General features: G+C 41.9%; 2 protein-coding genes across 4 annotated transcripts in view; both read left to right on the top strand.

Annotated features, from left to right (window-relative positions):
- LMLN (leishmanolysin like peptidase) overlaps nt 1-13,748 on the top strand; it is a 138,771-nt gene that overhangs the window by 121,292 nt on the left and 3,731 nt on the right. For 2 of the 3 annotated variants that reach the window (XR_007155536.1, XR_007155538.1), the window contains one exon: nt 11,852-11,996. The gene's annotated coding sequence lies outside the window, so the exon portion shown is untranslated. Of the gene's footprint in view, nt 1-11,851; nt 12,029-13,748 lie in introns of those variants that run through there. The other variant, XM_047874421.1, reaches the window with a different exon arrangement.
- Nucleotides 5,404-5,618, top strand: LOC125174730 (40S ribosomal protein S29-like). Its single transcript, XM_047874428.1, has one exon. It carries the CDS (start codon nt 5,417-5,419, stop codon nt 5,555-5,557), a length of 141 nt encoding a protein of 46 aa, XP_047730384.1. The 5' UTR covers nt 5,404-5,416; the 3' UTR covers nt 5,558-5,618.

Here is a 13,748-nt window from a genome sequence, read left to right on the forward strand (position 1 = left end):
AGCAGTCCAAACCCCTCTGACTAAAATAGGCACCACAGGAACATTGCTCAAGTCAACCTCCATTGCCAAGATGGTTACGCAGTGATTGAGGCACAGGTTAAAAGTTCAGAAGAAGGTAAATCTTAAGCCTGAGATGTTTTAAGTGGGCTAATGTTTGTAGAACTCTTAGGATAATGCTTGGCACCTAGGAAACACAGTTTAAGTGGTTTGAAAATAAATAAAATATAGCCAGGTGGGTTTAGGAGGAGATGCCAAGGAGCAAGTTGAACTTCTTTTCACATCCTTCCCCACACTGGCCTTAGAGAAGTCACTTCATTTCTTTTTTTCTTTTTTTCTGTTAAGTTAATTTTTTTATTTTGAGAGAGAGAGAGAGAAAGAGATTGGGGAGGGGAAGACAAGGGGAGAAAGAGAATCTCAAGCAGGCTCCATGCTCTCAGCACAGAGCCCAGATCTCACAAACTGTGAGATCATGACCTGAGCCAAAATCAAGAGTCTGATGCTTAACCAACTGAGTCACCCAGGTGCCCCCACCCCCCGTCTTTAAGTTTATTTATTTATTTTTGAGAGAGAGGTGGGGAGGAGGAGGAGGAGGAGGAGGAGGAGGAGGAGGAGGAGAGAGAGAAAAGGGAGAGATAATCCCAAGCAGGTTCCACACTGTCAGCACAGGCCCGGCCCAACATGGGGCTTGAAGTCACAAACCATGAGATCATGACCGGAGCAGAAATCAAGAGTTGGATGCTCAACCGACTGAGCCACCCCAAATCACTTCATTTCTGAACCTCATTTTTCTTGCCTGTTGAATAAAAATTACAACAATAAAGTGACTCGAGAGGGTTGTTTTAAGAATCAGACAGTGAGATATTAGGGGTGAAAATATGTCATTTATAAACTATAAAGCACTATACAAACATCATTACTATTCCTATTTAGTCCTTATTCAGAATTCCTGTGAGTGAAAGAACTAGAGAGATGTCCTCTGGCAGAGAATAAGATTTCTGGTGCTGGTGCCCAGGATTGTCTGCTCTCCTCCCCAGCACCCTCCCTGGCCCAGCCCTACCCCTAGCTGTGGGTTCAGCCAAGTAGGGAGTAGAGGAGGGCTGCGTCCCGGAATTGGAACACAGGGTGCCCTCTCTTCTCTCTTGCACAATCAAGGCTGTGCAGAGTTCTTGGGACTACGGGAGAAGTGCATTTGGTGTGCCAGGTCGGCCACATTCAGGATTAGATAGACTTTTAGGGACTGCCCTGAGAACCTGATGACCCAAGATAACCTCAATTTTTTGGGCACCGGAATTGTGAGTTTTACACAACTGACTTTATAAATACACTTTGGAATATATAGCCTATTCTAAAAGTGAGGACTACTTGTTCAGAACCAAATTGAACTGCTTGAACTGTGGTGTGTACTTCTGAAAAGAATGTAAAGACACATCATAACTGGGGCACCCTGGGTGGCTCGGTTAAGTGTCCAACTCTTGGTTTCAGCTCAGGTGATGATCTTATGGTTTGTGGGTTCGAGCCCCATGTCAGGCTCTGTGCTGACGGCACAGAGCCTGCATGGGATTCTCTCTCTCTCTGTTTCTCTGCCCCTCCCCCAGGTGCACACACGTGCACACACTGTCTCTCAGAATAAATAAACTTAAAAAGAAATAAAGACATGGCATTTTTATAAACTGTGAGATATTACCCCATTGGGAAGTCCCTTTTCTTTTTCTTTTTTATCATTTTCTTTTACTGTTTGGGAGAGAGCCATAGTTACCTATTGATTTGTCTCTAGGATTCAATCCTGGGAGAACACCAAAGTGACTCATCAAGAATATGTGAAAGATAAGATTTCATGGATGCTGTGTGTAGGAATTAGTTGCCACAAGGGGTAAAATGCAATATAAAGGCACCAAGGAAAGTGTCTTTTAGTTGGTAGTAAGGTAATAAGGAGTGGGGCACCTGGCTGGCTTAGTCAGTAGAGCATGCAACTGTTGATCTCAGGGTTGCAAGTTCAAGTCCCATATTGGGTAAAGAGATTACTTAGGAATAAAAATCTTTACAAAAATATAAAAGGCAGGGTGACTTGGTGGCTCAGTTCAGTGTATGACTTTTGATTTTGGCTCAGGTCATGATCCCAGTTGTGGGATCAAGCCTTGTTTCGGACTCCATGCTGAGTGTGGAGCCTGCTTAAGATTCTCTTGGGGCGCCTGGGTGGCGCAGTCGGTTAAGCGTCCGACTTCAGCCAGGTCATGATCTCGCGGTCCGTGAGTTCGAGCCCCGCGTCGGGCTCTGGGCTGATGGCTCAGAGCCTGGAGCCTGTTTCCGATTCTGTGTCTCCCTCTCTCTCTGCCCCTCCCCCGTTCATGCTCTGTCTCTCTGTCCCCAAAATAAATAAACGTTGAAAAAAAAAATTAAAAAAAAAAAAAGATTCTCTTTCTCTCTCCTTGACTCGTGCTTTCTCTCTCTAAAATAAAAACAAAACAAAAACAAAAACAGTGCTGAAGCAATTGGACATTCAATTGGACATTGAAATTTTTTAAAAATTTCAACATAACTCAAACATTATCTAAAAATTAACTCAAAATGAATTATGGACATAAATGTAAAAAAAAAAAAAGGTAATAAAGGAGAAAATTTTCATATGGCCCATGAGTTTGAGAGGGAAGCAGAAACCTACAAGCTGATGGGGACCTTTTGCAAATACAACTTTTATATTATTTATTTATTTTTAATTTTTAATGTTTATTTGTTTTTGAGAGACAGGGAGAGCACAAGTGAGAGAGGGACAGAGAGAGGGAGACACAGAATCTGAAGCAGGCTTCAGGCTCTGAGCTGTCAGCACAGAGCCTGATGCAGGGCTCAAACTCACAAACCACGAGATCATGACCTGAGCTGAAGTCAGAAGCTTAGCCAACCGAGCCACCCAGGTGTCCCTATATATTATTTTCTATATATCAAAGAAACCTACCTGCCCTGTGAAGCTTAGTTTCCAGTGGGGCTGTAGGGGACCAATTGTAAGTGCACTATGGGTGCCATACTAGAAGCATGGAGGGCATTGACAGATCAGTGCTTTCGTCAACATCAGCTATTCTTTTTATTTATTTTTTAAAATTTATTCTTAACGTTTATTTATTATTGAGAGACAGAGAGAGACAGAGTATGAGCATGGGAGGGACAGAGAGAGGGGGAGACACAGAATCCGAAGCAGGCTCCACGCTCTGAGCTGTCAGCACAGAGCCCGATGTGGGGCTCAAACTCACAAACTGTGAGATCATGACGTAAGCCAAAGTCGGATGCTCAACTGACTGAGTCAACCAGGCACCCCTCAGCTATTCTTTTTAAATTAATTAATTGATTGATTGTTTTTCATAATTAATTAATTTAAATTTATATCCAAGTTAGCAATACTTGGATATAGTGCAATACTGATTTCAGAAGTAGATTCCAGTGATTCATCCAAACATGATGATGTTTGGAATATTTTCATATTTCAAAATTGTCTTGGCAGCAGTTTTATACAATAGAGATCCCCATACATGTGCCAGCCTGGGGCAAAAACCAAGTAAGAGTCGGGTGATTGAGTTTGGGCTCATATCCTGAGATGATTCTGATCTCCCAAAGACAGAGGATATTCTAGCTGAGGTACCCAAATGTGTTCCAAATGTCACAGAAGATCTCGCAGAACTGAAGACTAAAGATGGGCTTCATTATTGTGAGCAGGGCCATCCTAAGGAGGGTTTGAGGCTGAGCCTAGACATGAGATCTCTCTTCCCCCAGCCCAACATTTTTATATATGTGAATATGGTTTATTTTTATTCTTATGTTTTAAAGTTCAAAGTTTTACTCTGAATTTGGACAAATGAGTGAATATGGTTTAAAAGATCAAGTACAGCTTAAAGTAAACACCAGGAACTTATAGATATAAGTATTAGAAGAATTGTACACTTGTTCGTTCATTCATTCATTCATTCATTCATTCAATATTTAGCATCCAATAGAGCCTGGGCTTCAGTGGGGAATATGAGATGAATACACCTCTCAGCTCTCAAGAACATGCATTCTATTTGGGTAAACAATGTGTGAACATAGCTTTGTGCAGAATGTCCTGAGAGCCTATAGAGGCTGTTGGAACAAGCAGGCTTACATTTTTTGAGCAGAGAGAGGGATGGCAAAGCTCAAATTTGATTGTGAGAAGAAGGAGGAGGTACTGAAAGCAGAGAGCAGAGTCAGTGCAAAGCCATGAAGCTGTGAAAGAAACTGACAGGCTCAGAGTATTGACATAAGTCACGTGTGGTTGGAAAACAGAATACAGGCATGGGAGCTAAGGCTGCAGAGGAGAGCAGGGACAGATCATAAGGACTGTTACACATGCCAAGGAGCTTGACACTTAATGAATAGATAATGAGAAACAAACCACAAGAAAGCTTTAATTCCCAAAGTGCCACAATCATATTTGCATTTTTAATAGATCACTGAGAAAGCAGTGAGAACAATTATAAAAGGCAAGAGCAAAGGAAAGGGACTACTTGGAAGCCCATAGCGATAACTTGACACAATATGAAGGCATTTTCATTATCAAAAATTTAAATAATACAGAAGCTATTCCAGAAACCAACACATTATCCTACTAATGGATACTTCAGTGGTTTCTATTTTTTTTATTATTATTAACTATGAATATGCTTGTACAGGGGTTCAGTAAATTGCTTATGAAAAAGATTACTTCTAAAAATGGTCTTTTAAAAACCTAGATGCCAGGGGTGCCTGGCTGGCTCAGTCAGAAGAGCATGCGACTCTGGATATTGGGGTCATGAGTTCAAGCCCCTCGTTGGGTATAGAGATTTTTTTTAATAAATAAAATTAAAACAACAACAACAACAAAACTAGTTATGCCCATCTTGTTGGCACAGCTAAATAGATTTTTGGAGCATTAAGGGATGGATAAGATAGTAAGATAACTCTAATATTACTTTACATCCAATTAATATCAGGCAAAACATGACTGAGCCCAGGACTACAGAGAAAAATACTAGTCCATCAGAATCCAATCTGAGGTAAAGTAGGACTCTTCACAGCTCTTGTTCTGGACTGAATGTTTTTGTCCCTCTAAAATTCATATGTTGAAAGCCTGACTCCCAATGTGACGGTATCAGGAGGTAGGGTCTTTGGGAGGTGATTAGGTCATGAGGGTACAGCTCTCATGAATGGGATTCATGTTCTTTTAAAAGAGACTCCAGAGATCTCTCTTGGCCCTTCTGCCAAGTGAGGACACGATGAGAAGATGGTTGCGTTTATGAACCAGGAAGCAGGTTCTTACTGGACACTGAATCTGCTAGTGCCTTGATCTTGGACTTCTAGGGTCCAGAACTGTGAGAAATATATGTTGTTTAAGCCACCCATTCTGCCATTTCCTCATTGCATCTGGGAGAGCAAGATGGATCACCAGCAGCTCTACTGGAGCCATCTGAGGAAATTTGGCCAGGATTCTCGTTCTTGCCTTGTCCACTCAAACTGGCACAGTCTGATCTGGAAATACAGCCTCAACAGGTGCTGCCAGTGTTTCCATCAGTACTAAAAGGATATAGGCTTCATTAAGTTGGATTAAATGACCTTCCTTGAATGGATCATCCAAGATACATACTTTAATTGCAGATACCCAAGATAACCTACCTTAATGCCAACTCATTGTACATAAAATAAAAATACTTCAATTATGACTATTTTGAAGTGAAAATAAAAAGGCACCCAGTCTATTATTTTATTAGAGCAGCCCAAATGGGTTAAGGTAGTTCTCATGGATACACTTGGGAAGGCGAGGCACATGTGATGGAAATGTGATATATTTTTCCTATGAAGGCTTTCACCTAAAGAGGAATCTGGTGACCAAGGGGAGAAATCGGGCTAAGTGGAAACACCTCTCAGAGCAATGCAGCACATGAAGCTGATGGTCCAGGCAGCATTCAGGAGGCCATGTCCCACCAAATGACCAACATTGTGGTGGTTGGTTGGCTATAAGTGTTGGTCCTGGAAGGTCATTGACTTAAAACAAGGCCCTCCACTTTCCTCTCTCTGTGGCAGCTCTCTTACTGTGGTCATTTAATCATCAAAAAAACTGAAACCCTTACAAGGTCTGAGGTCAGATTTGTTTGGGGTCACGTCTCCCTTAGGTTTTGTACCAACTCCATCTCTCATAGATTGGTGTTAATTCTCTGCCTAAAGCCCTAGAGGGATGAAGGATCCCCAGTATCTCCCTTATAGATTCATCTTAGGGTCCCCCATACTTTCATAGTCAGGGATATACCCCAATATCTCCCATCTAAAGCTGAGCTTGATTTTCTTGGTTCAACTCTTTTTTAAAAAATTTTTTAAAATGTTTATTTATTTGAGAGAGAGAAGAGAGAGCACATGCACAAATGAGGAAGGGGCAGAGAGAGAGAGAGAGAATGAGAATCCTAAGCGGTCTCTGCAATGTCAGCGTAGAGTCTGACATGGGCCTCAAACCCACAAACCATGAGGTCATGTCCTGAGCTGAAATCAAGAGTCAGATGCCCAATCAACTGAGCCACCTAGGTGCCCCTCTTGGTTCAACTCTTAAAGACAAGGATAAGGACAGGAGTCAGCCATGATATTAGAGTTATGACATCATGGACTATGGGACTCAAGACCAGTATAGAAACTTTTGAATGTTGGACTAGACTAGAACTGTCTGTAGAGCTTCATATGTAGCAGGTTAGTATGTGCAGATTTAGTAATGGCTAGTTCTCCTGACTAGTCACATAATTAAAAACGTCTCTTACCTGAGAAAAAAGATTCCTAAGAAGTATCATAAAACCATAGTGGGAGATCCATGTTTATTTCAAACAACTACCAGCCATTACTTAAAGAAGATATCATTTCCTCCAATTTGCAGAAGAGAAAAGATCATGGGAAAGAATAGCATGCTCAAAGCAGATTCAGCCAAAGAGATTTTAATCTACCTGCAACAGGTCACTCCAATGCCCTCCCTTCTCATATCTCTTCTCTCGACTGACGGAGAAGAGCCTAGTCCTCTTGACTGTGTTCCAGTTGTCTGTTTCTCTTACCTCCAAATTGGCATGGAGATTTGGGACAGCAGAGACCACACTGTTTCAGCTCAGCAGCTGATTTGTTCGATGAGTCTTTAAAATTTTAGGCTGGTAAGGGGCACCTGGGTGGCTCAGTCGGTTAAGCATCTGACTTTGCCTCAGAACATGATCTTGTGGTTTGTGGATTCAAGCCCCACGTTGGCCTCTGGGCTGACAGCTCAGAGCCTGGAGCCTGCTTTGGATTCTGTCTCTCTCTGTCTCTCTCTGTCTCTCTCTGTCTCTGTCTCTCTCCCCCTCTCAAAAATAAATAAACATAAAAAACTTTTTAAAAAATTAAGACTCATAGGGAAAAGCTGTAGACACAGGATTTCAGCCACATCTTTTATAACATCCTTTTGAAAGAAGTGTAGAAATACAAACAGGGTGAAAATGAAGATAATCCACCATACCCGAATTCTGACTGATGGGATCCATGTGAATCCAGAAGGAAAACTCTACTTAGGCTCCATCCTGGTTCAAAATTTTGCTCATGACTTGACTAAGTACAACAGTGACAACCTGATGAATCTGAAGCCAACATGAAACCAGAGAAGACAGTGAATAGAGGAGATACCGGAATCAGAATCCAAAGAGTGCTCAACAGGCTGGAACAACAGAGAGAATCTGGCAAGATGAAAGTGAACAGGAAAAAAAAGTCAAGTACACAGGCATTAGAGGAGAAGATGGGCTTTTTGTAGCACCCACGTAAAGGACTTAAGACAAGGTTAATGTACAAGAACAGAGAGATGTGCTACGATGATTAAAGGCTATAATTATAGAAGCATAATGTCAACAGTAAGGGAGGTGATTGACCTGATCTACTTTATACTGTCATGGCCACATCTACAAATTTACTTCTCAGGTTTTTGGCACACCCTGTAGGAAATATTTGTAAGAAAACAAACACTAGGGTATGTACAGGACAGTAAAAGCACTTGAAATCACATCTTAAAAGGACTGGTCAAAGGAATTCAGAATTTTACCTAGAATCAAAAATTTTTATCTTAAAGAAAAAATACTGATGGTGACATGATTTCTGTCTTGAAATATCTGAAGCTCTGACATACGAATGTGAAATGAAGTTGGGCCATTTGACAGGAACATTTTGGTTTTTTTTGTTTGTTTGTTTGTTTTTAATTTTTTAACGTTTATTTATTTTTGAGACAGAGACAGAGCATGAACAGGGGAGGGGCAGAGAGAGAGGGAGACACAGAATCTGAAACGGGCTCCAGGCTCTGAGCTGTCAGCACAGAGCCTGGCGCGGGGCTCGAACTCACAGACCGTGAGTTCATGACCTGAGCCGAAGTCGGACGCTTAACCGACTGAGCCACCCAGATGCCCCTGACAGGAACATTTTGGAAGGAAGGCATCCCTTAGAGAATGATAAAATAGATGATGCCCAAGGCCCTTCCAGTTCAGAGAGGCTGCAGCCTTGTCCCTCTGGCATGTCACAGGACTCCTATGTGTCTTATATCCTCATGTATAAAATGATCTCCAAGCAGAGCTTTGATGTCCAAACTCTTTTCTTGCTCTGATTAGACTGTGTTTTTGTATCTCTTTTTCTTTGAAATTTCCCACAAGGCTGGGTACAGATGGGAGTTAATACATTCTTATTCATGGCTACCTAGTTCCATTAAATGACAGCATGTGCTGCTCCAGGAAAGGCTATGTGAGGAGAGAGAACCTGCTGTTATGGTCGAATTGTATCCCTCCAAAATTCATAGGTTGAAGTCCTAACCCACCCCCCACCCAGTACCTCAGAATGGGCCTGTATTTGGAGATAGGGTCTTAAAAGACGTAAGTTAGAATAGGTCATATGAGTGGACCTAATCCAATATGAACAGTGTCCTTATAAGAAGGGAAAATTAGGACACAGGCCTGTGAAGACACAGAGAGAGGATGGCCATCCTTAGTCCAAGGGGAAAGGCCTCAGAAGAAATCAATCCTGCCAACACTTTGATCCCCAACTTCCAGCCTCCAGAATTGTGAGAAAATCAATTTCTGTTGTTCAAGCCACCTAGTCCATGGTACTTTGTTACAGCAGCCCTTCTTACCCTGTATGCCTGCTATTTTCACATCTCCTTTGTTCTCACATACTGCAGGGAGAATAAGAATGGAAGGTTTTGTTTATGAAAACCTCTTTCCAAAAGTGCCAAGCTGTAAGGACACTGCTAGGATTTATACTTAGATCTCATCCATCCTTTGCAGAAACGTGAAGCTTTTTCTTTGGTTGCAGAGTTTTGCAACTAGAACAGACTCTATACCACAGATCCCAAACTGGTGATCCAAATGGGTTGAATCTGGTCACAGACATGCTCTGTGTTGGTCCCCACATATTAAACATCTTTTTTGAGATAGTGTCAAATGCTTAAAATTTGAGGGACTTTCACATTAAAGCCCATATTTCTGGGTTCTCTTGGAAAATCAGAAGAGTCAGCTTCACTGGGCCTCCCTGGCAACAGTCTGTGGGAGTGAAGTAGTCCTCTCTTTAGATGGGGCGTGTATTCTCCACTTCCTATAGTCCCCACCCAGACTACTGAATTCATTTACCTGACCCCGTTCAGCATTTCTGTCTGTGAGTCTTGTCAACTAAAAAGGGCAAAAATCTGTTACTCTTCACCTTGCAGAGAGTCACCACAGAATTTCCCCTCGATAGCAATAGATATGTTAAGTGTGATACTTCCTTTGCCTTTTGTTCAACTAGCAAAGCTTGTATCACATTCATCTCTTTGGATCCTGATTAAAAGTGGAGCATGAAATTGAGAGCATGCTGCTGTAGGAAAGGGTTGTAGAAGCATGGAAACCTCAGGCTTAGGAAAGACTGAAAACAGGAAATGAGAGGACTAGCTGTCCTTGGCCTCTGGCAGCCTGACCAGATGCTCCAAGTAATTAGCACCCCGGACTGCCAATAGTATTGCATTCACAAAGGATAACTTAAATTGCCAAGAACAGCAAGGCAATTGTTCTTGCTTCAAGGTCTCTGGGATGGAAAGCATGTAGAATCACACCTGCATGGTGGAGGACACGGTCTCTCTTGTGCTTCTTTGAGATGAATTGATGCCATTGAGCCAAAGTCTGCATGAAATGTCTTATTTACCTGTTCTCTTCCTAGGACATAAGAGAAATTGGTTTAAGATCTGATTACATTGCAAAAACATTTTGAATGGTTCTGAAGAGCTAAAACAGGTTTTGTTACAAGTGAAAGAGCTACAAACAACTATAATGGCCATAAAAAGAAGAGCTTATGACAAAGCCAACATTTCCTCAAAAAATGGAAGGAAGGAGCAGAATGTCCCTTTATGCCATGTCCACTGTATTGAGCAACTTTTCACAAGGCTGCATGGTTGTGCCATAGCACTGTAAGGATGGTAGCCATGATAGGAGGAAGAAAGGAAGAGCTCAGAGAGAGTTCACCATTCCTCTTTCTGATAAAAGAAGGCGGGGGGGGGGGGGGAGTGTCAGGAAATGGAGAAATACAAATAGGTCCCACAAAGATACATCACTTACTTCTCTTACAGTGATAAAGGGAAGATTTTCTTGCCGGAAGTTTCTGTCTTTATCTAATGGCTTGCAAGACCAGGCAGTTGAGCCAGATGTCAACTTTCCACTTGAAATCCAGCAATGTGAGAGGGAAAAAAGGCTTCCTAAGAACCTAATTCAGAGCAAAGCTGTACTTAGGTCTGGTAGAAGTAATGTCATTTAACATTAAACAACCTAAATCTCATCATGTAATTAATTCCTTTGCTTAAAATCACTCAGTGGCTCCCCATGTGCTTAGGAAAAAGTCCAAATTTCTACATCTGGCCCCTGATCCTTGACTACTTCCTTAGACTCATCTTCTATTATACACCTTTCGAGCTCTGACCACCCTGGCTTTCTTTAAGTTCCTCTTACATCTTTTCTGTCTCTTTTTTGGGCATGTTCTTCCCTCTACCAAGAACACTCACTGCCTTCAGCTCAGAGTAAATATCACTTTTTCTCAAGCGGGCCTTCTCTTACTGCTACATTAGGTAAACGGCTGCCCACCCACTTATTTCTTCATGGGTTCTATATTACATGCAATTTGACACTTTTCACACTTATTTTAAATTTCTTGTTACTATCCAGCTTCTTGGTTCTATGTGTGACTTTGAGAGGAGAGGGACTGTATCTTGGCTATGGTTGTATATTTTGCAATTAACAGCACGTGGCGTAGAATCATGTGTAATAAGTATTTGTTCAATGACTACAGTAAAGGTTTTCACAGAAGTAAGAACACTCATAGGCTTTGAACATCTGAGACCATCTCAATCTCCTTTCCTCTGGGCAGACCTCATTTCAGCTCAGGAAGATGGGGATCTTTCTTCATCTTAAACCCCTCTAGGAAAGGAGAAACCGTAACTTTCTTGATAGTTAATCTTTGGGTTTTATATAGATAACCTTTGGATAAATCTGACTTAATTCCATTCTATTGCATAATTATACTTCTTTCTTATTTACCACGCATGTTACCAAACCTCTAGTTCTTTGCCAATAAACTTATCATAAAAAGTTACTTTTTACATTGTTAATCACTTGACCTGGCCTCTTTGTTCTCTGCCCTAGCCATCTTCCAACTTCCACCTGGATTACAAGCATCTTGTTTTCACATAGACACTCTACTAGTTTGGTATTTAGAAAAATAAATTACCCTCCATGGAGCACTGGTAGCCAATGTGAGGGAAGAGGAGAGGGTTTGATCATCTGATCCTGTGTTAGTGACAGTATCACAAATGCCATTATCACAGGTAGCACTTGAGCTGCGGAGGCTGAGGACAAAAGAGTGGCAAGAGAGAGCAACCAGCCCAGAAAATAACATCCAGCTGGGGACCCATTGAATGCGGAGTCCTGGCCTAAATGCTGTGGGGAGATGCCAAGCCAAGGAAGGCAAAGGTATTTTGCCCTCTGAAAGGACGCTGTCATTCCTTCATGCCACAGGCATTTATGGAGGTCTGCTCGGTGCCAGGCTAGGTGTTAGGTGACTGCCTGTCATCTAGTTATCAGTCCTCAAGGTGCTCATAGTCCAGGGTGGGGTGGGAGGAGATCATGACCCCAGACAAAGTCTGACTCTTAACTGACTGAGCCACCCAGGCACCCCTTAAATTTTTTTTAATGTTTATTTATTTTTGAAAGAGAGAGACAGAGAGAGAGAGAGAAACCAAACTCAAGCAGGGTAGGAGCAAAGAGAAGGAGACACAGAATCCAAAGCAGGCTCCTGGCTCTGAGCTGTCAGCACAGAGAATGATGCGGGGCTTGAACCCCCAAGCCATGAGATCATGACCTGAGCTGAAGTCAGACGCTTAACTGACTGAGCCACCCAGATGCCCCAGGAGTTCTTATGTAAGAGAAATAATTCCTGTTCCTGTGTTATCAACAATTCACATGAAAGATGTTATGTAGGGGCGCCTGGGTGGCTCAGTTGTTTGGGCGTCTGACTCTTGATTTTGGCTCTAGTCATGGTCTTGTGGTTTGTGAGATCGAGCCCCACATCAAGGAGCCTCCTTGGGATTCTTTCTCTCTCTTTCTCTCTGTCTCTCTGTCTCTCTCGCTCTCTCTCTCTCTCTCAATGAATAAATAAACATTTAAAAAAGAAAAATGTTTCATAAATGCAAACATAGCCCCACACTTAGAGTCACTAAGCATAGAACCCATAGGAGCAGATATTTGGCATCCTGGACAAAAGAAAACTATAAAGAGGGCCTGAGGCAAAACCAATAGGCAACCCACCATGAAAGTAGACTGCTCCCAATTCCCTACTGCTGTGGGTCTGTCCTCAATGTCTGGTACCCCTGGCTCCCCTGGCTTCCTGTTACAAATTTTCTCTTACTTCACCATCCTAAGTCTCCTCTCACAGGTGGAAAAGAGATTGAACTAAGTCCTTTTGGACTTGGGTAGGGCGGTGTGGTGTCCTAGGATCCCCTTCCCCCAGGCAGCAAGGCATTTCCCCCTGGGGCTAGTGCTGGGTTATCTAATGAGCAAACTGGATGGCTGTTAAGCACAACAGTAAAACACTGCCGCTACCAAATATTTTGAGTTTGATATAGGACATTTCAAAACCGTCTTTCATGCGGAAAATTCAAACTTTCTGGGGATCCTTTTCATTTGTTTCACAGGGTGGTATTTTTAAATTTGGAATTATATATGAGAAACATCAACATATTTTTAATGCTTAGGACCTTAAAGGTGCAACTCCTTCCCAGAGGGAGTTTATGGGCACATCTGAGGCCTCTGTCCTAAATCACCACCCAGGGGAATTATTCTCATGGGAAGAGTCCCATGCCATGAAGAAGCAGGGACACTGGGGAGAGATAGGACACTAAAACATGCACAATAAGGTGAATTAATATGGATGGATTTCTTCATAAGATTCTACTTGCTTTCTAGTGATATCCTGATCTATAAACTTTGTGGACACGATTCCTGGGAGATGTTTTATGTAAAAGGTGTTCTGTGGTCAAATAATGTTGGGAAATATTGCACCTTCAATCTCCATCATGAAGATTCATGATGTACATTAGCATATTAAATCTTCCAAGAAGTTGTTCAATAAAGGAACTAGTGTAACAAAAAAAAAATCAGTGTTTTTCAAACATATCTAATCATAGCAAGAAACATTTTAAATCAAGTAACATTGATTAATACCCT

Source organism: Prionailurus viverrinus, chromosome C2, assembly GCF_022837055.1.
Source record: "Prionailurus viverrinus isolate Anna chromosome C2, UM_Priviv_1.0, whole genome shotgun sequence".
Taxonomy (NCBI): domain Eukaryota; kingdom Metazoa; phylum Chordata; class Mammalia; order Carnivora; family Felidae; genus Prionailurus; species Prionailurus viverrinus.